Source organism: Sipha flava, unplaced genomic scaffold (assembly GCF_003268045.1).
Source record: "Sipha flava isolate LNK unplaced genomic scaffold, YSA_version1 103_pilon_pilon, whole genome shotgun sequence".
In the NCBI taxonomy this organism is placed as follows: domain Eukaryota; kingdom Metazoa; phylum Arthropoda; class Insecta; order Hemiptera; family Aphididae; genus Sipha; species Sipha flava.
In genome coordinates, this window is record NW_020271717.1 from 1880424 (window position 1) to 1907166 (window position 26743).

The following is a 26743-nucleotide window of genomic DNA, read 5'->3' on the forward strand; positions in this document are numbered from 1 at the left end:
CAGCCCCCATTCACGGCATATGCGTATCCGCCGTCGTCGCCTGTCAACGACGTCGTCGTCGTCGTCGTCATCGTCTCGGTAGTACGGGGAGGTAAACCGCCGCCGCCGCCGCGTGACGGACATGTGCCCGTCCGCCGTTTCCGTTGACCGTTTGGACGTGCGCGTCCCATAAGGGCCCCGCGCTCTCGCGTCTTGTGGCGCAGAACCAACGTTAACGGGGGTCACACGTAAAAGGTCGAAAACGCATTGGTGGCGGCGCGCACGCACTCGCATCGCGCGCCGACGCGGCGGCGGCACGACGTGGTCCTTAAAGGAATGCTGTCGGATCCAGATGTTATTTCGGTTGCGCGCGTACGAGTGTGTCCGCCGTACGTACCGTACGTGCGCGTACGGGTATCCCGCCGCGTTTTTCTGAATCCCATAGGTTACTTTCGTTTTCTCGAGACGCTGCAGCGGGTTTTACGCGTTCCCTCTCCGCACCGCGCGGCCGTACGCTTCGCTCTGCGCTCCGTGTCCACTCATTCTTTTTCTGGCGATGCGTCGTCGTCGTCGATGGGTCGTGTAGATAACGTTCGTCGCTTTAACAATTATTATCGTTCTATCGAATACGTACGTATTATTGTGTGAATACGTACGCGTGCGTGCGCGCGTATAAAATATATATACGTGTGTACGTATAAACAAGAGTTGGAATGCTCGTACCCATCGTACACGTCCGACCGGAGTCGGTCCGAAAAGAATTTCTCCCACATTTTACAAAACGAACCTGGGAGTATTATACATATATATATATATATATATATATATATGGGTGTACAATACGAACGAACTAAACGAAAAGATATGTTTCCGTCTCTTGCGCGCAAGTGTTGTACGCACGGAATGAAGAAACGAAGGAAACAACACAAAGACAACGGGACCTCTCAATAAAAATCGTTCTCCTATATATAGAAAACCGAGTTCTGCATACTCGTCCGACACCTTATAATAAAGCCGATGTGTGTGCGTGTATGATAATATTTGTAAAACCAGTTTACAAGTCTCGTGTTCGTCGTCTCCGATACACAATATACGTACACATTTATACACATTATATATTTTATATATTATATACGTATTAAATTATGCGCTTACATTTACATTCAACTCTTTGCATATTATACGCGTTTAGAGTATAGTATTATTATTATACACACACACACACACACACATATAGGTACTCGTAGTTGTGGTTCGCTCTCCCTCTCACTCCCTCTCTCTTATCCTTTTTTCGATATTTTATTTTACGGTGTACGCGCATGTATACGGTTTTATGTTATTGTACACTATTATAATAGTATACCGGCACATCGTTTTAGAACGCGTCGTTGATGTGTCTTCTGTTTGCGATTTTCCAGAAAATGCCACCTGTCATGCGCGTGAGTTATGACTGTCATCGGCGTTGTACGAGAAAATACGCCGAATTCCGAAATTTAATGGTACGGCGATGTACAACAATTTTCAAGAGGTACTACGAAAGAAAAAAAAATGCGAACCGTACCGTTACACTACGCGTTACACGCATGCATTGTACAAATATTATTTTCTCTCTCATCATAATATATATATTATATATACATATTACTCCCCTTATACATACACACATACGCGTAAACGGTTTGCTATATATTGTTCTCGACAAGGCGACGTACAGGAGAGCCCGAGAGGACACAGAAAAATTAAAAACATTGTACGACGAGCGCGATTATTCGGCGCGAACTATCCCTACTCCGTACAACCGGTTCTGCGATATAATTTATTTCAAAAAATTAATTCGTTTCGTTTTTTTTTTTTCTACTTTATATCCGTGTATATTTTTTCCTCGCTCATTCTATATGATATTATGTTTTTAAAACGTCGTTCCCCAGACGTCTACGAAACGACAGGTGTTCCCTCCTCATACACATACACATACTCGTACACAGATATACACGCACACTCACACACGTCATCAGACACAATGGGTCTCGCATATAGTAGTTATGTTAATGTGTGTCCAATGATAAATCGGATTTTAATATATTCCTGGATTTGCTGTTGTTCAAGAATGTCAAATGAACGCCCGTTGGTTCCCATAAGATATTTTTTTAAGTTCAAAAGAATTTTAATATTCAAAAAAGTATCATATTTATAGAATTACCGCATTGTTGTCAAAAGCTTAAACGTTTACATTTAAGCATCAATGATATATATATATATATATATATATATATATATATATATATATATATATGATTTTGAAACGTTTAATACTATTTTACTATTTCATTATACGCGAGATTTATACGAGACAGGTTTAATCCAATATAATAATATCATACACCGAATGTATTATTATTATTATTACTTTTATTGTTATTATTACTGTTATTAGCGTAGCTGTTGTATAAGCATTTACCGTGTCCTACTTACGGACACACGCGGTCAATTTATTAGTCGTAACAATATATAATGACCCCTGGTTTATGGTAAACTAAATAAATATCAAGGCCGCCGTAGCGTAAAATTATGACATGAACAACGTCATCGAATCGAACGAATGAATTTTCGTATTTTTGCCCATTGATATTGATAATAGACACCACATCTAGGCGGCACGCTGTTAGTTAATTATTCTTGAAATGTTATACTCTTCCCTTTCGCGTAGGAAACATAAGCTAATATAAGCCGCTATATCATATTTCAGTATCTCGTATAATAATAGTAATAATCCCCGGCACGAGGCTCGATTTTTAATTTGAATGTAGATCGTTGCCGTTGCCATTCTTAAGAGGAAACTTTTTTCGTCGATAATTATCACAGGACTACGCGCATAAAACTTAAACTGTCTTTCTAATAATATATTATATGTATATATTTCACGTGATATTTTTCCGTCGTCATTATTATTATTATTATTATTATTATTATTATTATTATTATTATTGATATAAATATAATACGCAAGATTTTTAATATTCTACGGTTTAACGCGGTTTTCCTCTGAAGAATGCATGAAATGACCATCATATGTGTAACATTGTACGTACCACACGTTATAAATATACATTATATTTTGTTCCTATATATACACACACATACACATCGTCATGATGTACATGATTTTTTTTCTATTATCTAGGACTTTTTTCATTCTTATTATTATGATTCCTGTTTTTATAGAAATTTAACAGCTATTTTTTTGTTATTTTTTTTTTTTTTTTTGCTCGTTGCTTTCCCTCGTATGAGTCCGTGCGCGCCCGAACGTGTGAGGATATCTAAAGAAGAAACTGGCGCGATCGCGTTTTTATGTGGACTACAGGCCGAACCTGTCGCGTAACGAATTATTATTACTTTGAATACATACATGTATACGTACATACACCAACACACGCACAGGAACATAATAGTTTCTATATCATGAACGCGTATAACACGTCGTCGTCGTGTTAACATTGGTATCAATTTTATTATTTTTGCGAAAATGTTTTCCCGATTTTTTTATAAACTCAAAGTGTAATACTACACGTCTAAATCGACAACGCATACCTACGCACGGATATAAATATAATTTTCTTAGTTTTCCATTCAAACCGAACGTGGGTTACTCACTTTCGTAGACATTTTTTCAAAACTATCGCAGCGTATAAACACGGCGAATATATTTAATCCGATCGAATACACGGTTCGTCGATTAAATTACAACGTGAAAATTAGATGATTTTATCCAAATAGAACACCATAATCAATAATTGATATATAATTATTATAATAACATTTCCGTTTCTGATTGATTATTGTTGACTCTCATAAATTACACGATCATTTTAACATAATACACTGTATACGAGTAAATTATAAGTATTGTGTTGAAGGAAAACTTTGTTCGATGGATACGATCGAATTCACCCGAATCGTATATTATAATGTTTTATTGGTAAACCCTATATCAACTTTTTTTTTTTTAACGACAATGACGACAGCGCTTAACATGTAGTAAATGCGGTGGTAGTTTTAATAAAAATAAACACCGCGGTGAAGGGGAAGATGGCATTACAACCGTTTACTATTGTGTATATAGTCCCGAAATGCATGTTGTTGATGGCGACCACGATTATGCAAATTCTATACTCGAAAAGAATGAAAGGAAATAATACAGCTGTATAATAACGAAACGCGTACATCCACGTACAGCAGCGGCACGAAGGGAGAGCCGTAAAAATTGGTATCGTCCGATTTCACGTTTATGCGCTACATTACGATATAATTAAGTTGGAACGGAAAGGGATGTTAGTGCGTCTGTTCACAATTATCAACCGGACGGGTACAAAAATCAACGGAAAAAAGAACGCGAAAATAGATTGAAAAAAAAAAAAACCACACGCGTAGGTAGGTACGTTTGATACGAGATTACGTCGAAGCGTCGAAGTATTGGCACGATGCTAACACGGCGGATAACACCGTTTGAAAACTTTAAAACAATGTAGGCCGGCTTTAAACGTACACGTATACAATTATTAAATAGCCGTTTCAATTTGCGTATAATAATTTCAACGTTCTCGGAGACGGGGTTAACGAATATAATCCCCGAAGAGAGCACACCCGTAAGATTACAGTTTGTCGCGCGCGCACGGAATTCTAACAAGGTGTTATTGCGACTGTCGCCACCCTACGTCTACAACCGTAGCCGTCTTGTTTCGTGCGCGCTGCGCCGCTCCGCACGCCACTACGCCGCCGAGATCGAATTTAAACAGGGTATATAAGTGAATCGGTTTTACGACGTTTTCCCGACACAACCACCCTTCTCCCCCCCCCCCCCCGGGCCGCCGCAGCCGTACCGGGTCGCATAAATATTGTTGCCGTTATTGTTATGATTATTTAAAAGAAGAAGACGACGCGACGTGACTTTTGTTAAAGTACCCCACTGATCTGCACAAGAATCAGCAACAGCAGCAACAGTCACCGCAGTCGTCTCCGCAACCACCTCGCCAAACTCCGTCACTCGCCTTTACCTGCCTACATCGGTCCTACCTGGGTGGTTTATTTACACACTCTTTCATATTATTATTATTTTTTTTTTTTTTTTAAACACATACCTGTACGCATATACCTATATATGTGTATGCACAATGTACAAGACAGATATTACATATACATACACTTATATATATATTTCCCGAACCAACGGTTTAATCGGTCGGCTGCGTGCCCATGTGCGTCCCGCTGTTTCGTGTTATTGAAGCCCCCCATCGAGTTTGGCAACGAACACCACCAGCCCCGGCACAGGCGAGCATCGTCGTAGCTCGAGAGAGAAGTGGTGACGGGGAGAGAGAGAGATAAACCAGCAGTGCCGCATTTATTATTATAATACTCTATTGCGCACGACGCGTGCATTTTTATACGTCACTAAATACTTTGTGTCGGACGCACAACGAAGATGACTGCTGGTTATTTCTATAATGTAATTGTTGCGGTAGGAACAATTTTTTTTTTTTTTTGGAGTTTTTCTCTGCGTCGACTCAAACGGCCGTTGTCGGAGATTCTTGTATAGAACAGACTCGCGCGCACACAATATAACATCGTGGAGGAACGCTCAAGGTGTGCGTGAGCCCGTGTGTGCGTGTGTCTGTGCGAGCATCGTATTCACATACAAAAACCTTTTTGTCCCCTAGTCGTTGTTCGCATGCAGTTCTCTCGGTGCAGAACCGTTTCAAAAGTAATTCGACCAAAAAAATAAATTCTTTGGCCAAACAACGGTACCACCTTCTTTTTATCGTTTATTTTTCTCCCCTCGATATTTGATATGTCTAAAAATTACATTTACAACACTAGGGATGTATTTCACGAGATTCGTTTATCATTCTATCATTATTTTCCGTCGGAAAGAAGAAACCCAGAAACGGAGAAGAAATAAGATTATTAATTTTATTTAAACTAATAATAATCAGAAACAATAGGCGGTAGATTATCTCACAGCCAGCCAGCTGTGTTCACGACAAGCTTATACACACACACACACACACACACACACGTACTCGCGCGCACGCACATGCTACACAACAAAAATGGCCGCGTCGCCTCGGGGTCATTCCACATACACACATACACAAACTCACAAACATACATACAAATATACATACATACATACATACATACATACATACATACATACTTACATACTCACACAAGATAGTTGTAGCTGCTGCATTATCATTTAAGCACCCATCATCATCATCATCACGATTGTGTTTAAGAATATACAGGTATACGATATGAATGTGTGTGTGTGTGTATGTGTGTGTAAATGTATATAGTATTTATATGTATGGCACTAACGAAGAGAAGTTATTACTGTTGAATAATATTCTGCACGAAAAGATTGAAACTTCATAACAAAACCTACACCGAATAAAGATGATGTTATTTTTGAATTTTATTAAATTACATTTTATTGTTGTAATTATACTTTATAAGATGATAAAAATTAATAACGACTGCAAACATTGAAGTATATAACGATAAGATATTTTATCAAATATAAAATAATATGCTTTATTTACGTTCGTCTTTTAACAGAATCATCCATAAAAAAATAATGACGATGATTACCATTGTTATTAGATTAATGTTTTGTTTACATGAATCATTTTGGTTTCACAAAAACAACGGTGATAAAATGAAGAACAATGAAGAGAAAAAGGGGTAAAACTTTAAGTGCATGAAATAAAAAAGAATCATCCGAATCCTTTTGTTTTCGTTATTATAATAGGTATATAAGAAAACAAAAAAACTTGCATTGTACAAACTGGTGTATAATGAAAATATCGACGAATTTCAATGTCATTAAACATTGAATTACGTTATAAAGAGTAAATTATAAAAAAATAATATTTAACGTGTGACTTTTTTGTTTATTTTTTGAATACTACAATGAAACTTTTCTAATCATATTTAAAAAACATAAAATAAAGTGAAGGAATATTATTCATCACATTCAAATAAATAATATAATATTAAACCAAAAATGTGCAGAGGTAGGTTAGGTATACAAAATAATAACAAAAGGCAAGACATTTTTGTCGAAAGGTAAGCAAGCAGCTCTACCTTCACCTTATGTTCGTGTGTGTGTGTGTGTGTGTGTGTGTGTGTGTATGTAAGTGTATGGTATGTGTATGAGAGAAATAGAGTGATAGAGTGCGTATGCATTCGTTTATGTGTATATATATGCGTCTTTCTCTAATGAATACACGTCATAACAATAGGGTCTCCTCCACTAGGTAAAAATGTTCTTTTCATACAATATAATATAATAGTGGAGCCATTGCATTGTCAGATAACCTTATATATCATTAAGAATAATAAAATATAATATTCAAACCGGTAGGTACAATATATATAGTTCCATTTAAAGAAACGTAATTTTTTTTTCACAATATTGTAGTTTTCTAACGAAGAAATTTATTTGAAATAAAATAAATTACTATACATTATAATACACATCAATATAACATAGTAATTTATATTATTGTTAAATATTTGTTTTAATGTGTTTGTTATGAATGTTTCATCTTAATATATAATAATCAGTATAAAGAATAAAAGGTGTCATTTCCCCGCTGTTTTTCATTCTGAAATCGCATCCCAAGGGGAACATTTGACGGCAAGAAAAGATGTTGATAGAGGAGGAATAAAACGACAATAATAAAATGAAAAAAACGAAAGACCGGCGAAATAAGCTCAAGCGAAACATTATTTTTCCCCTTTTGAAAAAAAAAACGTGTGATAAGACTTAGTGACTTTAGGGGGAGGTAAAAGTAATTAGATCACAAATTTCAAGAAAAACGTGGTGGTTATTTTCCACCCGTCCGTCTATGATCTCACGTGGCCGCCGCCACTACTACCTCGAATTCTCATTTAATCCCGCGGGAGACAAGTGACAGGGGTGGCTGTGTAGTAAAAATACTTATCAGTAAATAAAGAAAAAAAGAGGCCAACATAATTTTACCATTGCAGCAAATATCATTATATTACTTTGTTATTATTATTATTATTTTTTTTTTTTTTGTTTCTCTGTGTGAGTAACGATAGCTTCACTAAAAGTAAAAAGTGAAAAAAGAAACAAATCAATCAAAGAAGTAAATTTAACAGTTTTTTCTTTTGAAAAACGTATTTCTTATCGGTGCGAATTATGTGTACAAACAATTAATATCACATACTTTTAGCCCTTAACAGTATTCAACAACTGAGAGACAGCAACATTTTTAACTTCTAACACGTCATAACTCTGCGTATATTATGTTTTATATTAAAAAAAAATATATATATATCGAACTTGATCATAATAAAATAAATTTTCAGCATAATACACCAAGAGGATTCCTATACATGTGCAACGAAGACAAAACTTGAAATTATGAAGGCGTCAATCCTACCACTTCCATCGTCGCCATAAACTGGCGGCAATACTAGTATTAAGACAGCAACCGAACAGAGTAAGCAAGGAGAAAACCTTTTAAGAAGATGGAAAAGTTTGTTTTCCCACTGCGGCGTCTGAAAGTTTCCACCACCACCTTCCTCCTTTTCTACCAATATCAAACAGCAACATGTGAAATACTCGCAAACCACCCCTTGTTCCTGTTAAAAACAGCCACTAAGATGAGTTTAAGTTAAACCCTTAATATTACAACGAAATTATTTTACGCTTTTCTGCTTTTAGGTAGACAGTAGTACTAGAATTGTTAATATTTCAACAGCGATGTGTCGGAACGTGTTAAACGGCTCAATGCTCAAATCTAAACATAAAACGCGATTTACTTAAATACCGAACGATATTATACCATTGTTATTTTAATTTGTTGTTCTTTTTTTCGAAGAAAAAAACAATGCACACAAATATACATTAGTAGTTTGTTAAAATTATAAATATGTATTATTTATTTGAATAATTATTTTTCATTTCATTTTCTTTTTTGCATATCAAATTTCCGGTTACATTAACTCACTAATAAGAAATATGACTATTTAAAATACTCCAAATTTTTAAATTAAAGTAAATACTAATTTTTTTTAACCAGACTAAGGAATAATTGTTGAGTATAGTTTTTAAATTATAATTTTAATAATTTTAAACAAACTTTAGTAATAAGTACCTAATCAAAATTTAATTTGGAATGCATAATTCTTTGACTGACTAAAATTGAAACTTATAAAATTATCATTGTTATTAAATCTATAAATTTATAAACATTAATATAAATATAAATTTATAATATTATATTAATATTATTAAATATTAAATATAAATATTTATATTTATATTATTTATATTATAAATTATATATTATTACATAAATTTATATTAGCAAAATATATGTTTAATATATGTAAAATATTTACATAACATATGAAATACATTTTTTATTCCTAATAGCCCATAAAGTGTTTTAAACAATTTTAACAAAAAAATCTATATTCGATGTTTTAATAAGAAATATTTGTATATTTTGTCTTGTAAAATATACCTCCGGAACATTATGAGTTTTTATTTTTATAATAATGTTATAGGATAGAAAAGAAGATACTATCATTTCTTTCACAATGTATTTTCAATTTTTTTAACTAATTTAACTGACACATTAATTTATCAATTATTTTAATATATTTCAAAAGTAACGCGATGAACGACAGCATATTGAAATAACATCAATATCATAACTATGGTTGACGATTGAAATAAACAGTAATAATATTATAATTCTGGTCGTAGGGATCGTCCCCATCCATAACAACGACAAGGACATACGCAGGACAAACACTCAAGATGATGGCACTTGAACAGCGTATGTGTCCAGGCTCAAGTGACATACACGCGTAGGTAAACATGTTACTACAATAATGTTTCATATAGGGGTTCGAAAACTCTTTAGATACGGGATAAGAACGTCATGGCGCCTACCTCGAATATTATTTATACGTCTACTAACTAATTATTTTTAACTGTTAAAACAAAAAATATGTATAAACTATTTATCACTTACCAGGATCGCCGTGGTCGAGACTTTGTTGCGAGCCCGGTTGCTGTGACATCGGTCCAGGTGTACCTCCGGAACCGGGAGATCGGTCATCATTCCCATGTCCACCATACGATAATGAAGATGAAGGTGGTCTCTGAAATTAATCATTAAAAAATACATTTGAAATGCAATATTATTGTACAACGGTGAATTTTGAAACAAATATTTATAATCAATGGGGACGAGACAAATTTTAACCGTGCTACGGAGTAATGCATTTTTCGAAGAAAGAAAACCACTAACAAATGTATGTATACAAAAAACCGCCACCGTTGCAATATAATATTTAGTTTCTCGGTTTCCCATGGGATCAAATACGACGATCTTTTCTTCTTCCTATACTTTTACTACTTAATCGTATGATAGTACCACTGCTGCAACTGCCGCCCCAAATGTAACCTTTTTTCTGCTTCCCTTACTACATTTCGTAATGTTTCCTCACCGTTTTAGGGAATACCATCCTCTAAGGGATAATATTCTCCTACCCTGTCTTACATACGTGCAACGTCCTAGTGACCCTAAAATGTCAATAATTCTTCATTTTTTATGTATATATATCATTTGATTAAATATTAATAATCGTTATAATAGCAAGCTAAAGTTAAATTATAAAATATACTGAACTGTTCATAAAGAATCTTTCCCCCTCTAAAAAAAAAAAATATAATGTAATATTTACAGTAATTATATTAAAATTATAATAAATAATATTTTTGACTATAGGCACAGCATATTATAATTTATTATCTTATCATAGTCAAATATTTGTTATAATGTGTACGAGTGTTTATTGTAAGCTAACGACCCACTACTATAAATTAAATGTTGCAGGGAAAAAGGTATTATAACACCCAAAGCAATCATCATAAAATAAATAATAATTTTTTTGTATTTACCCTGTACACAGATAAAACAAAAAAAAAAATCCGTCCGTTTACCTCGTCGCTACTGCTGTCGTTGTAAGGATATTGTTTTATTTTTTGTCATGATGTTATTTTTTGATAACTCAGCGTGTGCGATGACAACAACCACATATAAATAATATTTTATTTTTCAACACGGATAATGCAGGTACACTTGGTAGGTGTAAAGATACCATTGCTAGGGAAATCACACGAAATCCGGTTTTCATCGGTTAGTGTTTTTAAGTTTCGTATAATGGATTTTGCATGTACTCATGGATCTCCATCGTCGTCCTGATCGAACCTGGCTGGTCAAAGATTAAGAAAAAGGTGGGCGCGATTGGGAAAAAAAATGACATCCATCGCGTTAATGCATGTTGAAAAACAAAAGAAGAGTACAGTACGTGTTTTATACCGATTAAAGCCAATCATTATACATATCAATGATGTTGAAATAACTATTATAATATTATAACGCAGTGTAACATAGAGAAAACCCGTTCGAACGAATCCATTACTCGACGACAAACATTAACAATAATTAATAAATATTAATATTTTCTTTACACTAACACGGTGTTAAACGTCAGATTTCGTTACCATTGTTACACATACGAATCGGCACATGTGCATCATAGACGCACGCGCGCTTGTTTTAGTACAATACAATATTATAATAATCTCGCATTGATTTCGAGTGGCCGTTGGAAACGCACCGCCACCGCCGCCTCCGAGGCGTATAAGTGTATGTACAATTATATGCACACACACACACACACACACACACACACACATTCCATACTATACCTTCACGACACTACTAAATAACAAGTGATTTTCATTAGTCTTTCGGGTGAAGTTAAACGGCTCCGATGCCGCATAAATAAACACGTATAAACTATAATTATATATGTTGTTATAAAAACGTAGTAATACTTATACTACTTGTACCATACGAATATGGTAACACGGGACCTCGTGCGCGCGCGTGTGCGTGTGTGGGCGCGCGTGGAAACATTTGCGTATCCTTCTTAGCACTTTGCGGTGTGACGTTAAGTGAAGACCAGGCGAGCACGGGGATAAGAGGATGCCGTAAAGGCGGAAACGGCAACGCGCGCGCACACATGTCGATAGATTTTAACACGCGGGGTGGTGTTCAGCACACCCGTATACAAAACGTGCAGTAATTTCTTGTAACGCTGACATAACCGTCGAGCGTTTCCGTTACACATATGTATGTACCGCGCCAAATATATATATATACGAGTGTATTTTATTTTATTTTTTTCAAAAAATAACGAGAACCACATAACGTATATATCGGTTTCCTACCGATTTTCTATATACATATATAAATACGTGTCTGCGCGTGTGCACATAATCATATTGTACACCGTGTTCGTGAGTGCGCATAGAATATCGGTCATTTTAAAGGGTTAATCTAAACGAAATCCCAGGTGTATATTTACTTCCGTCATATTTTAAGTATTATAAATATGTACAAAGAACGAATTTGCCACGACTGCCACCGATGCCGACGACGACGAGAATTGTTTTTTTTTTTTTTTTTTTTTTTTTTTATCGTACAGGACGGCACAGGATTGTGAAAAACGAAAGGGTCTATCCGCCAACAGTGTAGACTCTGTTTCCGGTCTTTTCATAAACCCTCCCACACATGCACGCTTTAGGCAAATAATATGATATATTAAAAAGAAAAAACCGCAGGATTATATTATTTTCGATTGACGACAGGAACTGTAAAAACATATTTCATTTTATACATACTATACCATTGTCTTTGTGCGAGTTGTCGGTTCACCGAGACCATTGTTAGTTTTTTCGTTTCCACATTTTTTTTTTATTTTATTATTATTCCATAAACCACTTTTGTCTAAGCTAGACTAACTACTGCAGCAATTTTATTATAATATATGAAATTTGTACTTTATAAGGACACAACCGGTTTGAAACAAGCAATATCCACGGTACAACCAGAATTTAAATGCTTCGCTTGAATTTTTTTTTACTTTATATAGATATTTTTTAAAGTAAATAATATGAACGCGCAAATTACGACCATGCATTCAAGAGAATTTTACCCACGTATTGTGTTCACATAAAAATAATACAGCAGAGTTTTTTTTTTCCGCTATTGCTCTCATTTCCATAAGTCTCAATTAGTGTTTACAAAGAGTTCGGTAATTTACGTAGAGCACAAATTATGCGAGAAATGGCCTATACATTTGCCGTAATTGTTTGAAGTATACACTGTATATTACGCGTCGATTGTTTTAGCGCGAAATATGCGAAACGGATTACGAGACACAGTTTGAAACGAAATATCCAATATGTTTCATACCGTATGCGTTTCGTTCAACTCTTTGTGAGAAAGTGAAAACAATTAAAATCTCAATGGAAAAATAATCGTTTTCTAATAAACTCGTTGCTCTGTTTGGAGTTCGAATTTTACACGAGATATATTCCTTTTTGAACGGTGACCGTTTGACCAAGGTCAAAATCTCGTCCAACTCTGACGTATCGCAATCGCAGTAATGTGTCGATAATTTTTTCGAATTCAAACAACACGAGTGCACATGGTTCTATCGCACGACTGATCTACTCGATTTTCTACCGGAAACGTCGACTATCGAAAACCAACGCCAAACACTATACACGCGGAACGCGCGCGTACGACTTGTATTCATAAGACACGTCTTATCAAGAGTCACCGCGATACGGGGAAGGGGGAAAAAAAAAATAAAAAAAAGCGTAAAAACGCGAGAATCGTAGAGAATACAATCATGTTTCACTCGTCCTGTACGTATACAACATATACATCCCGTTTTATCCTTCGTCGCTGTACACTTTGACAACTCAATTCTGCCGTGTACACATGCCCTGCGCGCACAAGCTGGTCTCACGGGTATTGCGACTGCTATGAAAATTTTATGTGTTCGGTGGTCTGCTGCTGCTGCGGTACGTACCGGCTTCGCATCTAACCAGGACATCTCCGTCGTGGTCGCGTAGTCGTATACATTTTTCATGGTCGTTCGGTATTCCGTTTTTTCCGAAGCCGCCACTGCCGGTTGTTGCCGAATTAATGATTGACACTCGACGCCGTACACGACACGACGCCGCCGTACATGACTGCTATCGTTTTCTCTTCTTTATTTCGTTTTCCCTCGCTCTCGGTTTCCTATACACCTACGTGTATACCTGTGCATACGCATCAGATATCTTTCTCAGTGGGAGGGGGGGGGCGCGTGTCCGCATGAATTATTTAGTGCTTGCGGCAGTAGTGAAATTCCACTCGGCCCGTGATACGTAATCGAAACGGAGAACCCCGAAGGGGTGCCGCCTAATAGTTTGATAAACACGTCATGTACTCGCGCTGCGGTAACACACATACCAACTCCGTACCCAGCAAAATGTTTTTTGTTTCTTTTTTTATTCCGACCCTGCAGTAACACACGTCTCGTCTCTTGCTGTTCGTTGCGTCTCGCTTGCGCTGCAGAATCGACTCTAAATAAATTATACCGCGTCTACACGCCCGCAATTTTCTTCTTTTAATACATCGTTGAATAACCGAAACTCCCTCCCCCCCCACCAGATACGAAGCGCTCGGCCGAAGACGTAGCAAATTTTATCGCGACCGTGCGTTACTACGTGCCCTTCGGGAAAACGAACAGACGTTTCTGCGACTACGAAAACACGGTTACTACATACATAATATAGAGATTGATTTATAAATTGAATTCCAGAGTAATTTCTTTTTGTTTGTTTGTTTTTTTTTTTCCAGGGGATGAATTATAATAATATAATGAACGTGGAAATTATCGAGTGAAATATAATACAACGGCGGTGTCATAAACAACAACAACAACAACAACAATAACAGAGGATAAAAAACAAAAAAAAAAAAAAAAAAAACAAAATAAATAAAATATCGTTCGTGGACGTACAACGCGGCGCGCGCGTGTAGTAGTAGGCATGGGCGGAGGGTTGGCCGACCGACCGGCGCGTGTCCACCGTCACCGCTGTCAGTTGCAGAGCAGGCAGACACGTCCGTCGCAGACGCAGCAGCCGCGGCGGCGGAAAATAAATAATAATACAAATAATTCTTCGGCTACACGCGCACGCGCGTGCCACGTACAACGTTTTACTTCCTGCCTCCCCGCGAGAGCGATGTTTTCCCACACACGCCGAGGAAAATACACGACCGTGTACGTGCACGCGAGCGCGACCGGCGCGAACCGCGGCCGGTTGGCACACACACGCACGCTAGTAGTGGGAAACGGAGCGGACGCTTTTTGTTCCCAATTTTTTTTCCACCCCCTCCGCCATCGCCCTTAGGGCACCAGTGACCCCCACGAACTTCTTGGTCATGCAACGCGATCGGTGTGCGCGTGCGTGTGTACCGAACCGTCGTGCAACTCTCGCGTTCAGGTAAAAATAGTGGTGTGCGTACATCACGCGTCGACGACGTGAGTGGGCGATAAAAACATGTTTACGGAACGTTTTTAACGCACCGTACCGTCGGATATTCTTTACGTTTTTCCCGGTCGTCCAAACGGAGCCGAACCGACCGAGAAAAGCCGAACTCGAATTCAAAAGCGCGTACAGCTGACAAATCGACTCGGACCCGCTGGGGTCTAGTCTTCCGAACCCTGCAGTCGTGGAGGAACCGAGCGCACTGCTCGCGTGTTCGTTGTTGGGAATTCATATCTGGCTGCCGCCGGTTTGTTGAACTCGAGAAACGTTTTCCCGCAAACCGTGTACTGTCGAACGAAACCGTGTACGTAACGTGTTTCGCGACCTTCCCGCAACGCGCCACAAACACCGCAAGTGTAACACGGCGGCGGGCACTTCGACGCGAATCGAAAAACGATAACCGCACGTCGGACAAGTCGTCGGTTGCGGCGACACGACGTAGAATGGTAAACCGACAAGTCGGACGACAACGATGCGTCGTCGCGGTCGCGGCGTAGCGGTGCGCGCGCGGGAAAGAGGAATCCGACCGATCCGGGATACGGGGCGGCCGCCGCGGTCGCGTGACAATCTCACCGGAGAGAGGTTCGCACACGCTAATGAGTTGTCGTTACCGTTATTGTCCTAATCGTTATCGTTTTTCACTCGTCCGAGAAACAATAACACCGTAAACGCAGAAACATAATATCTCATCGTTAATTATTTGCACAGCGGTAAAAATGTATTATTATCGTCGTAGCCGTTTCGTACCGCCCGTAATAACGCGCGCGCGCAGTCCGACGCGGCAAATATTATATTATAATTATTATTATTATTGTTATTAGCACAGCTGCGCGGCGCCGCGATGGAATCTATTGACACGAACGGATACACAAACCGCGCGCTCGCGAGCAAATAACGCGCGTCGTTCTGGCGGTTGATTAATATTTCGACGGCACCGCCGTCGCCGTCGCTCACGCAAGTGTTGTGTTAAACGCTCGTAAATAATATTAACACACGGTGGTCGGTGAGTGGTGTGACACGTGAAAAAAAAAAAAATCTGAAATAACGAATTGTTATTTGTTTACCCGGGGTGCATGTTACATAAATTTCGGAATTTGTCTATTCCGGTGCGCGATATTAATTATCGTTCTTTGTACTATTTGTTTTTTTTTTTTTCCCCATTCCATTTGTCAACGCGTATTTATCTACCGTTAATTTATATATTTCAATATTAATATAAACACACACAAGTCGTTGCACACAACAGTGTTACATACTATTATTACAGTACGTCGCACAACGTCATATTTTATATCGAATTGTTCGGGATTAAATTTATTAATTATACGACTGCAGTGCCTGTACGTTATACCGTGTAGTAACGGGTAGCACTTGACGTTATAACTGTTACGTATGTATTAATAATGTTTTTTATTTTTTGGACCATTTTATTATTTTTTTTAATCGTTCAATTAGTAAACATATCGACCGGTGGCGAGCGATATAAGGAAATGCCGAATAAGAGATTGATCTCGAACTACAAACATCTGCAGTGCCAGCAACGCATTCCTGTACATTCTTCATTGTTGTACAGATCACACCGCCGACATTACAACGGCCAGCTATCACCAGGACCAATATATAAATACATCGGCTGTAGAGCGTCGTTTTTCGAATCATCATTGTTTTTAATTGCAGCCGATACGTTGTGCATTTTTTCAACGACCCAGTCTACCTACTACAAATACGCCACGTACTACTACCACTACTACTGCTACTACTACTAGTTAAGTGGTGTTTGCGAACTGTTGAATTCTTTTTTTTATACAAACAGACTTTTTTTTTTTTTTACTATCACATTTTGCAGAAGTGCGACTGCCGGCAAAACAACTAAGACAATTCTCTCAACTACACGTCTTTATTTTATTGATGTGACATTGGATTTTTTTTTTTTTTTCATACGCACATAGTCATTCTCATAGCGGCTACGCTAATACCTATATACGTACTGGTGTGTATCTTTCTCTCTCTCTCTCTCTTTCTCTCTCTCTCTCCGTTACCTACACGTACATCGACACAGCCGTTACATGTCTATAAAAATCTACTTACCGAAACGATTAACGTCTAAAACTACAACGGTACCATAACGGTTTGTAAAACTAGTTTTTGGAATCGATGACTGAAAACATTATTCGACACGCTACGCGCGTATTGTTTTTCGAGCCCCCGACAATAGACTTTTTGATTTTTCGACTAAACCAACGTTGTTGGTCCAAAAATAATGAAAACAACAACCAACAACAATGATAAATAATAAATAAACTCTAGTACATGTATGTGCGCGTTTGATACGTGTGCATGCGCTACTAGGGGGAGAGAAGTAGGTGCTACGACCGATTTCAATATACCAGCGCGGCACCCGAAAAAAAAACCGAAAATAAAAAAGAAATAACCGTATGAACGCGGTGCATAATTTAGGGTAAACCCCGCTCGACCGACACGCCATCGTCATCGTTTTGAGGGGCAGGACACACTACTGCTGAGTAATAAAATATTTAAACCTCTGCAGGTATATAGTATACAACAACAACAACAAACTTTCAGTGAATTGAATTAAAACTTTGCATTGTCACGGAAAGTGTTAACTGAAAATATTGTTACTTTATTTAGGAAAAATAATAATAATAACACAAACAACAACAGAACGTCAAAATTATTGTTTCCAAATCGAATATAAAAACGTGTACAACATCGTATATAATATATTATTACGTCGAGTATATAATTTCATATTTATCGTGTTGTCTCGCACCGACCGCTTGCGCATTGATTGTACTCGTTTAACCAAATGTATACAATTTAATGCACATTACATAGTGTGTTCGTGTATTATTTGTATACGACTGCCCCGCTGCTGTTAAAAAGACATTACACGCGCGCGCTTAGACTCTTTAAACGTTTTTTTACTGCCGACGTTCCTACATATTATTATGTTGATGGTATTATATCGTGACGACCTCAGTTTATCGCTTTATTACTATCTATTTTGCACCGGGTTATGTACTTAATTAAATAATCGAAAGAGAATTGTATACTTTACGTTTGGAACGAACGCGCAAGATAAAAAATTTGAGACCATAACATAATAATGCGCTAGGTTCGCTTTATTATCTTCCCTTTTTTTTTTTTTTTTTTTAATTTATTCCAACAAAAATGTACAGCAATATCGCACATTATTCTATTCGTCGAGAGAATAATAATAATAATAATAATAATAATAATAATGTATGAACCTGCGCGTACCTACAACAACGAAAATCGATACCGAGTGACTTATTTTTTTTCTTACAAATAATATTTATATAAAACGTTTTTTGGCTACAGTTAACGTTCCGGAATTCGAATTCACCATTAGAAATATCTTGCCACTACCCTTGATTACATGTTTTTATAATTATTTTACGGCGTGTGTATGCGTGTATTTGTGAGCGAGTGTATGCGCGTCGAGCATGCATATCTATACATATATATTGTTGACATATTTAGCAGCTGTTGAATTTTTAAAAATATATACATCACCGTAGCCAGATAGCGTGTGTGTCAGTTCCACGATACACGTACGGTGTATGTGTGTGTGTGTGTGTGTGTGTATACAAGGTCTCGCCTTCGCATGGTGTTCTTTTTTTGGCATCATCACACCCTTTTCACTAACTATTGGGGGCCTAAAACCGTATGCACGTTATATATGTTTTTCACATAATATATTTTCACACGGCGACACGACAACGATTGCATCAGTGTACACGACCGTCTCAAGGGCTGCTGTTACCACATATGTTTCCTACATATTACTTATACGTATATATATATACATATATATATATATATATATTGATGCCGTTTCTATTCCCAAGATCAAAACCACAAAGTGTATTACACTGAGTGTTTGAACCTAAGTCCCGTGGCGGAGGAGGAGGGGAGGTAATGCTCGTATAACTCATTATCCGGATTAAAATTAGAACACGGACGACGTTCGTGTATGAGGATATTAATGGATGTGCACGGCGCGTACGGAACGAAAACAACACAATAACTCTTTAGGTCTATGCGTGCACACCCACTCGCACGACCGGTGTACAATGTACGTCGCACAACTGCAACTGCACCGAAATATCGTTAACGTATTCCGAAAACCAAAAAAAAAAAAAAAACGAAATGCAGCGAATCCGTCGACGGAAAAATCGAATTTTAAAAACGTTATTAGCGTAATGAGCGCGAGCGAATAGGATAGTACTGTACGGCACCTAAACGTACGGCGGAACTGCTGACGAAACCGAAGTCACCACCGCCGTCGGGTTGCGTTCGAGTTGACTTAAAGTTAATCGACCAGCAACGGCGATTAACCTAATCGGATTACAGTGGCGGCGACAGTGCATGCGGTATGTACACCGCCCGCGTGCGTGCGTGTCACGTCTGACGAACTGACGGCCGGGCAGCAGCTTGCGCCTCCGGTCTATCGCGCAGGGACAAAGCGTGCGGGGGGAGGGGGAGGGGCAGTAACAGTGGCAGGGTTATATATCCGACGGCGACCGCGGGGAGAAACACGAATGTACGCGCGATATACACGTCTAATTACGCGCGGGGGAAATACTAAGCGTCACGCGGCCCTTTTATCATTAACTATTGACAACGTCTACGGCGGCGGTACGACGAGCAATTGAGCAAAGTGAAAAACACCACCGTTGGCTACAAATCCTATTACGTGTTCGGCAGGGTGGACGGACGGACGCACGCATTTATTATTATTATTATTATTTTCATCCCGTACAACTGCATCTCCCAACCCCCCGGTTTTGGTACATTATCTAATTAGCAGACGTTCATCGCCGTATTATATTACACTCGTTTTCGAAAATTGCATTATTTTTCTACGCGATATACACGTTTCCCGGGGAAATTTTATCGAGCTGCGAGTACCCACACACACACACACACACATGTATAAATGTAATTAATATTTCAGCACGAATGTATAAACACTTTTTTTATAACGGCTATAAAACGCGACTCCCTGCAACACGTAACTACGCTATATTATATCCGCACAGCAGGTATATATGTGAGGTGCCGAATACACTTGGTGTATTTTTCATTCTTGTGTTTTTTAATTAATTTACTACCAAATATTAAAATTAAAATTAAAAAAATATATACATAAAAAACACGAATTATAGCTTTGGCCTGTAAGTAAATATTTGTTTTTACTATACATGCAAAGATAAGTACCTGTTCGCGCTTAAACATTTTATATTACGGTAATTTATTTCGAAACACGTTTCGACAGCAAACTTATAATCGTTTGTTGCGATCCACTTTAAGATTTATAATTAATTTTGTTCGAAATTTCAGATTAACAATAGAATTTTCAGAGAATTACTGCAATACTTCTGCCACTTTGATAATTTCTCTTAAAACGTCAATCATCCGAGGACAGCGATGTCACAGTAATTTAAATTAATAAAATTATGTTTACTGGTGATGGTGGTGATGTAATGAAATAATTCACTGACAACGACGAATAAAAGCGTCACTCAAAAAATAAAATAAAAATGCCACACGTCGAGTAGGGCGCGCGTATATAACGAAATTACATCAATAACAACCACCCTATATACGAGAGATTCGTTTGCCCAAAGCTGGGGCATGAGAATTATCACATTATACAGTTCCCTGTCATTACCTTTAAGTTATAATACTTAAAAACGCATTGGTTAACACGCCTCGCCGCGGTAAGTGTCGACTCGACGTTCTTGTATTAAATCAAATCCAAAAAAACACTATGCGCGCCACGCGTGAATAATACTATCGCATCCAGTATGATTCTCGAACGTCCGGGTGAAAAACCATTTGTACCCGTGAAACACGGTGACGTATAAACGTCGTTTGTTTCGAACGACCAAATAGTTGGTACGAATAATATTGTGGTGCAACGCGGTCGACGCGCCGAACGATCGCTTTTCGCCGACGAACCGCCGGTAGGTCAAGTACTCGTGACCAGGCGCACACCACTCGACCGAACTGCGACGATCGCAATGGCCCGTGTACGTGCCCACGATTAATACACGTACGCGCGTACACATGATGTACACGAGATAAACGTACACGTATATATGCATATGCGCGCGCGCGCGCGTATTATTATCGTACGTGCCACTGATTTATCTGTACGGCGAGATGAAAATATACGATGTCACACGTTGTGCGCTCGTCTCGTCTAGTGCGCGAGCTCTGGTACCGTTCGTTACGGTGCAGCGTTGGCGTTCGGTTTCACGGAAATATCTTCTCCGCAGCGCACGGTATGGGTTGCGCGCGTACGTTCACATTCGGCGGTTCAAAAACCCAAATAGCTCTATATCCCGCCGCCGCCGCCGCCGCAGCCGCAGCCGCAGCCGCCGACGCCGCCACCCCGCACATGTACGACGGATGAATATATAAATAGCGTCCCGCGTGCGTTTGTCTTTGTGTCTAAAAACCAACTATAGCCGTACACGAGTGTAGTACGCTTTCGTACGGTCGAGGACCATGCGAAATAATGTCTGTGCACGTGCATCACCGTGTTATCACGCAGCCGGTAATGGAACTATCGCAGAGATAAACGCGCGTGTACGGTCGGATGTTACGATACCTTTTACGACGTACAATTCGTAAATTTTCGGGTGTGGAAAAAAAAAAAAAAAAAACGAGTGTGCGCGGCGCGAGTGCGAGTACCCGGTACTGTTAAAACGTTTGCGCGTGACAATGCGCGTCTTCGCGGACAAAGAAATCGTCCGCGTCGTTATGCGAAAGCACGTAAAAATAGTCGAACGACACTAATGTCGTTCGAACGGCGACAACTGCGCGGATCGACGACGACCGGTACGGCAAACTCGTGCGCGAATCGTTTCGTATCTATCCCCGCGTATGCAAATGCTAGCCGATAACCAATGAAAAAGCGACGCGTTATTTCGATCACCGTTGGGTTATTTTGGCGCTCTGGCAACAGCACTCTTTAATAATAATTCCGTCGGCCCACCCGTCCGCGTGCGTAATACTCTATGTCTCTCGCTCTCTCACTCTCTCTCTCTCTCTCTCTCTGTCTTTCTCGCACGCGCGCACACACACGTCGAGGTCCTACCCACGATGATGGTCGAGTTTATACGTGTGTGTGTGTGTGTGTGTGTGTGTGTGTGTGTGTGTGTGTGTTGTGAGCGAGTAAACTAGTCTGACGATTGCGAACCAGAAATAAAGGCGGCGGAGTAAAAACACAATGATGTACCACGTGTGTGTTAGCCGAAGTATACAAAAAAAAAAAAAAAAACGATTTCCCCCTGTCGACGTCGTCATTATTACTATTATTGTAGTGTATATACCCTCGTCGTCGGTTTGACGGTGGGCCAAACGGGGGATGGAGGGTACGTATATGCGTATAACGGCGTGACGGCAACGGCAGTGGTGTGAATGATGGTCGCCCGTCGAATTGACACCAATTACCAGCAGCGGCAGTAAAAACCCATCTTTCTCACTCTTTCTCTCTCCCTATCTCTCTCTCTCTCTCCTGCACCACCGATGCCGACCACCACCACCACGTCGACGACGACGACAACGAGAAGTTTTTCGCTCTCACCCCAAAAAATGTATACACGGCCTGGGCGGCAGAAAGGGGACCGGGGGCCTTCAGTATAATACAGAAGCGACCGCCACCTCCTCTCACGCAACAACACCCGGTGTTTATGTATATATATTATACATGTATGCGCGTATACATACATTATACCGGTGGTGTTACAATGCTCTCTGTATACGTACACGTACATGAATATAAACGCGCGCGCGAATTTCCAACTTTTTATTATTACTATTATTATTATTATTATTATTCCGTTTCACGCGCGCAACCCACCCTCCTAACCTAACATCCGACATGCGTGTGTAAGTGTATATGCCTATTATTGTATTTGTTATATAACTCGGTGACTACTATGCGCGTGTGTACGGTGGTCCCCCTGGTGTATGTAAAAATATATAAACGTGGTAGTAGTTGTAACACGTATGTCGGTCCTTCCGACGACGACGAAAACGCGCGGCACCGTATCAGCCTGTATAATAGTGACACGAGGAGAACGGACGGCGACGGATGCATAACAATAATATCGTATACGTGTTAATACTCGGTAAAACATTGTCGTCGACGGTATCGCGAGAGGAAAGAGACGGACGGACGGACTGCGGAGGACGACGCGCGATGGGTTCGGTGACGGTCGGCAGCAAGGCCGTATCTAGATATTTTTTTCGGGGGGGGGGGGACACTTCCAAAACATGTATATCGTAATTTGATTGAATTTGGATTTTGACTTTTGATATTTGGTTAAAAATAAGACTTAATACTCTTCTTTTATTAAAATATAATAAAATCGAATAAACAAAATTACTTTGACATCTTGTCACGTCAGATTTTTATATAATACGCGCGTTGGTTAGAAGTCAGTGATTATTATCATTAGACGCTATAAAAATATCTAAAAACAGTCAACGATTAATTGGAGCCCAAGTTATTTTTGACTAAAAACGTTTATGTTGGTATAAAAAATAAATAATTATTATAAACATTTGTAAAATATTGAAGACATTTCGGACGGGGGTCTAGAAACTCTGGACCTCCCCCCCCCCCCCCAGATCGGCCTTGGTCGGCCGGTACCATTACGAATACAGATTTCACCCCTTTTTGTCGATGTCGGTTATCGTTCGACCGAACATTACATTGAAAGTGAACACATCTTCCCCCCTGTGTTTTAAGATACAAAAGACATTCAAATATGAATCGATCTAGTAAAGCCGAATTCGTAACAAAAACCCTTGCGCGGTTATAAATTTTATGATGTTAGTTCGGAAGAAGAAGATCGGCAGATCAGGGCGTATTTCAGTAGCGATTTGGAGGCTTTTATGAACGCTGATGGGTCTTAAAATCGAAGAGAAAAAAAACACCTTTTTTTTTTTTTTGATATTACAGTGCGTAAAACGAAATTTTGTTTGTACTCACGACGTCTGGCGTACTCGCCCCGTCTGTGTGCGATGTCGAATCCGCGTTACTACGGCCATCGTTGTTGCCATTCGTAGCGCCTCCTAGACCGCCCAGGCCTCCAAGCTCGGACATGGACTTTCCACCGCCACCGCCAACAGCTGCTACGGACGCGGACGACGACGAATCCCGTTCGTCGATCACGAGATCAATTGGCATTTTTCCTTTCAGACAGCTTATGTAACGATGGCAAAAGTTGTCGCACAGTTCGTGGACCTGTAAGGACACGAGGAAAAATACATTTTTAAACGTACTTACGTAATAAAGCATATAAATACCGACTACTTTTGTTATTATTCACCGGTACGTGTACCGTTATTATTGTTGTAATAATATTTCGCACAATACTGCGACAGCGGCCGAGCACGCATGCACACGTATACGCGTATGTATACGTGACGAAGGGCCGTTAGTTACGGAGGATTATGAAGAATTTTCCAAAAAAAAATAAAAAAAAAATAAGAAACGCACATGTGTGATGGTGTAGTATTACCACGGCCGTTGCAGATCGGTCACATTTCATGGTTATACCGCACCGCCATGTACGAGACGGGTAACATTTTTATATACGTACACGTAATAATGTGAATATGTTATATATGTGAGTGTATAAAAAAAATAATAATAATAAAATAGTTGACTCTCGTCATTATCGGTGCAAAAACCTTAACAAACATTGTATCATAGATTTTTATTTTTTTTCGAACTCGTATTCCACAACTGGCAAATTATTATTACATTTTTTTTTTTTTTAGACGTATAAATTATACACGCGCCTACTCTAATTTATTGTACTCCGTCCGTACACGTATAATATTCTAATTAAACACTTACTTTTTCTAACTCCAATAGATGAAACCTTAACACCTGAATTGCTTGCACCATCTGTAAAAAAAAAACCGTATTTAATGATTTATTAGTCATTAAGCATTTTTTTTACATCACTATTAATAAATCACGTACGCCCAGTAGTATATATAGTCAGTAGCTGTAATACGGTAACGGTTATAGTAGTAATATTAGTAATAATAGTAGTAGTAGTGTAGTAGTAATAATAGTAATAATATTAGGTACTACGTGTCTAGTTGATATATAATATAGTATTTATAAAAGATGCCATATAATATAGTTACAGCGATAAAAGTAATAATACTACGCAAGTATGTAATTGTTTTTAAAATAGTGTTTCATTAGGTCAATAAGGATTGTAAACAAATTTCAATTAATTTTATTAATATTTCACTATTTTTACGAGATTTTTCTACATTGTGTACGTTTTTCCAGTCATACATAAGTATAATACGATACAACATACACACACGGAATGCGAAATATAAATTTAATATTTCTAATTTTTTTTTTTTTCGTTAATATTAGATCATCACTATAACAGGTACAGTGACGACGAGCTTGGTTTCCATAGGTACAAGACCTGACGTACGGTTAACACACACGCACATGATCGCTGGAGACTATAATTCATATGGCCGTCCTGTTGTTGCCGTCCTCCTCTTTCCTACTCTTGTTACAAATTGAAACGTTATTTTTGATTTATACGTAGTGTACGTCATGTTAGTTGTTTTTTTTTTTTTTTTTATTTAATCCGCGATTATATCGACGCTCGGTAGTTATAATTAATTAACGTGATCGTCGATTCTCGTGTGTAAAAGATTTTACGCCATGAACGAGACGCTCGTGTGCATCGTATATTGCTGGTGTAATTTAATTATAAACCCATTTATAAAAATTTATTATACAATATACGATGAAAATAATAAAAACGATGTACAATAAACGAGCTCGTACGACGACCGCGGCGGCGGGAACGAGGTCGGCAGAGACAGTTATTAAAACAGTATAATATTAAATTGATTGACGATAAACATTGTTAAAATATCGAAAACCCGATTTATGTACGTACACATGTGTGTACATATAAAATGTACATCAGTACTACACATCCACCGCACATATGCAAATAGAAATATGAAATAGTTTTGTTATGATTGCGTTGAACTAGGTAATAAAATTTAGTCGACCGTTATTTACGAGCAATTAACGAATATGATTCAACAAGTTTTAATGATATTAATTTGAATAAATTGTTTCGAAAACAAACAAATGAATAACAAGAACGGACTCTGGTGGCTTGGCTATACGCGATA

The 26743-nt window shown here is 38.5% G+C and overlaps 1 protein-coding gene across 3 annotated transcripts in view; it reads right to left on the bottom strand.

Annotated features, from left to right (window-relative positions):
- LOC112682406 (homeobox protein homothorax) overlaps positions 1-26743 on the bottom strand; it is a 101619-nt gene that overhangs the window by 54268 nt on the left and 20608 nt on the right. For all 3 annotated transcript variants that reach the window (XM_025553008.1, XM_025553017.1, XM_025553000.1), the window contains exons 5-7: positions 25413-25463; positions 24540-24794; positions 10056-10185 (exon numbers count right to left, since the gene is read on the bottom strand). In XM_025553008.1, the coding sequence (XP_025408793.1) occupies positions 10056-10185; positions 24540-24794; positions 25413-25463 (436 nt within the window). The remainder of the gene's footprint in view (positions 1-10055; positions 10186-24539; positions 24795-25412; positions 25464-26743) is intronic.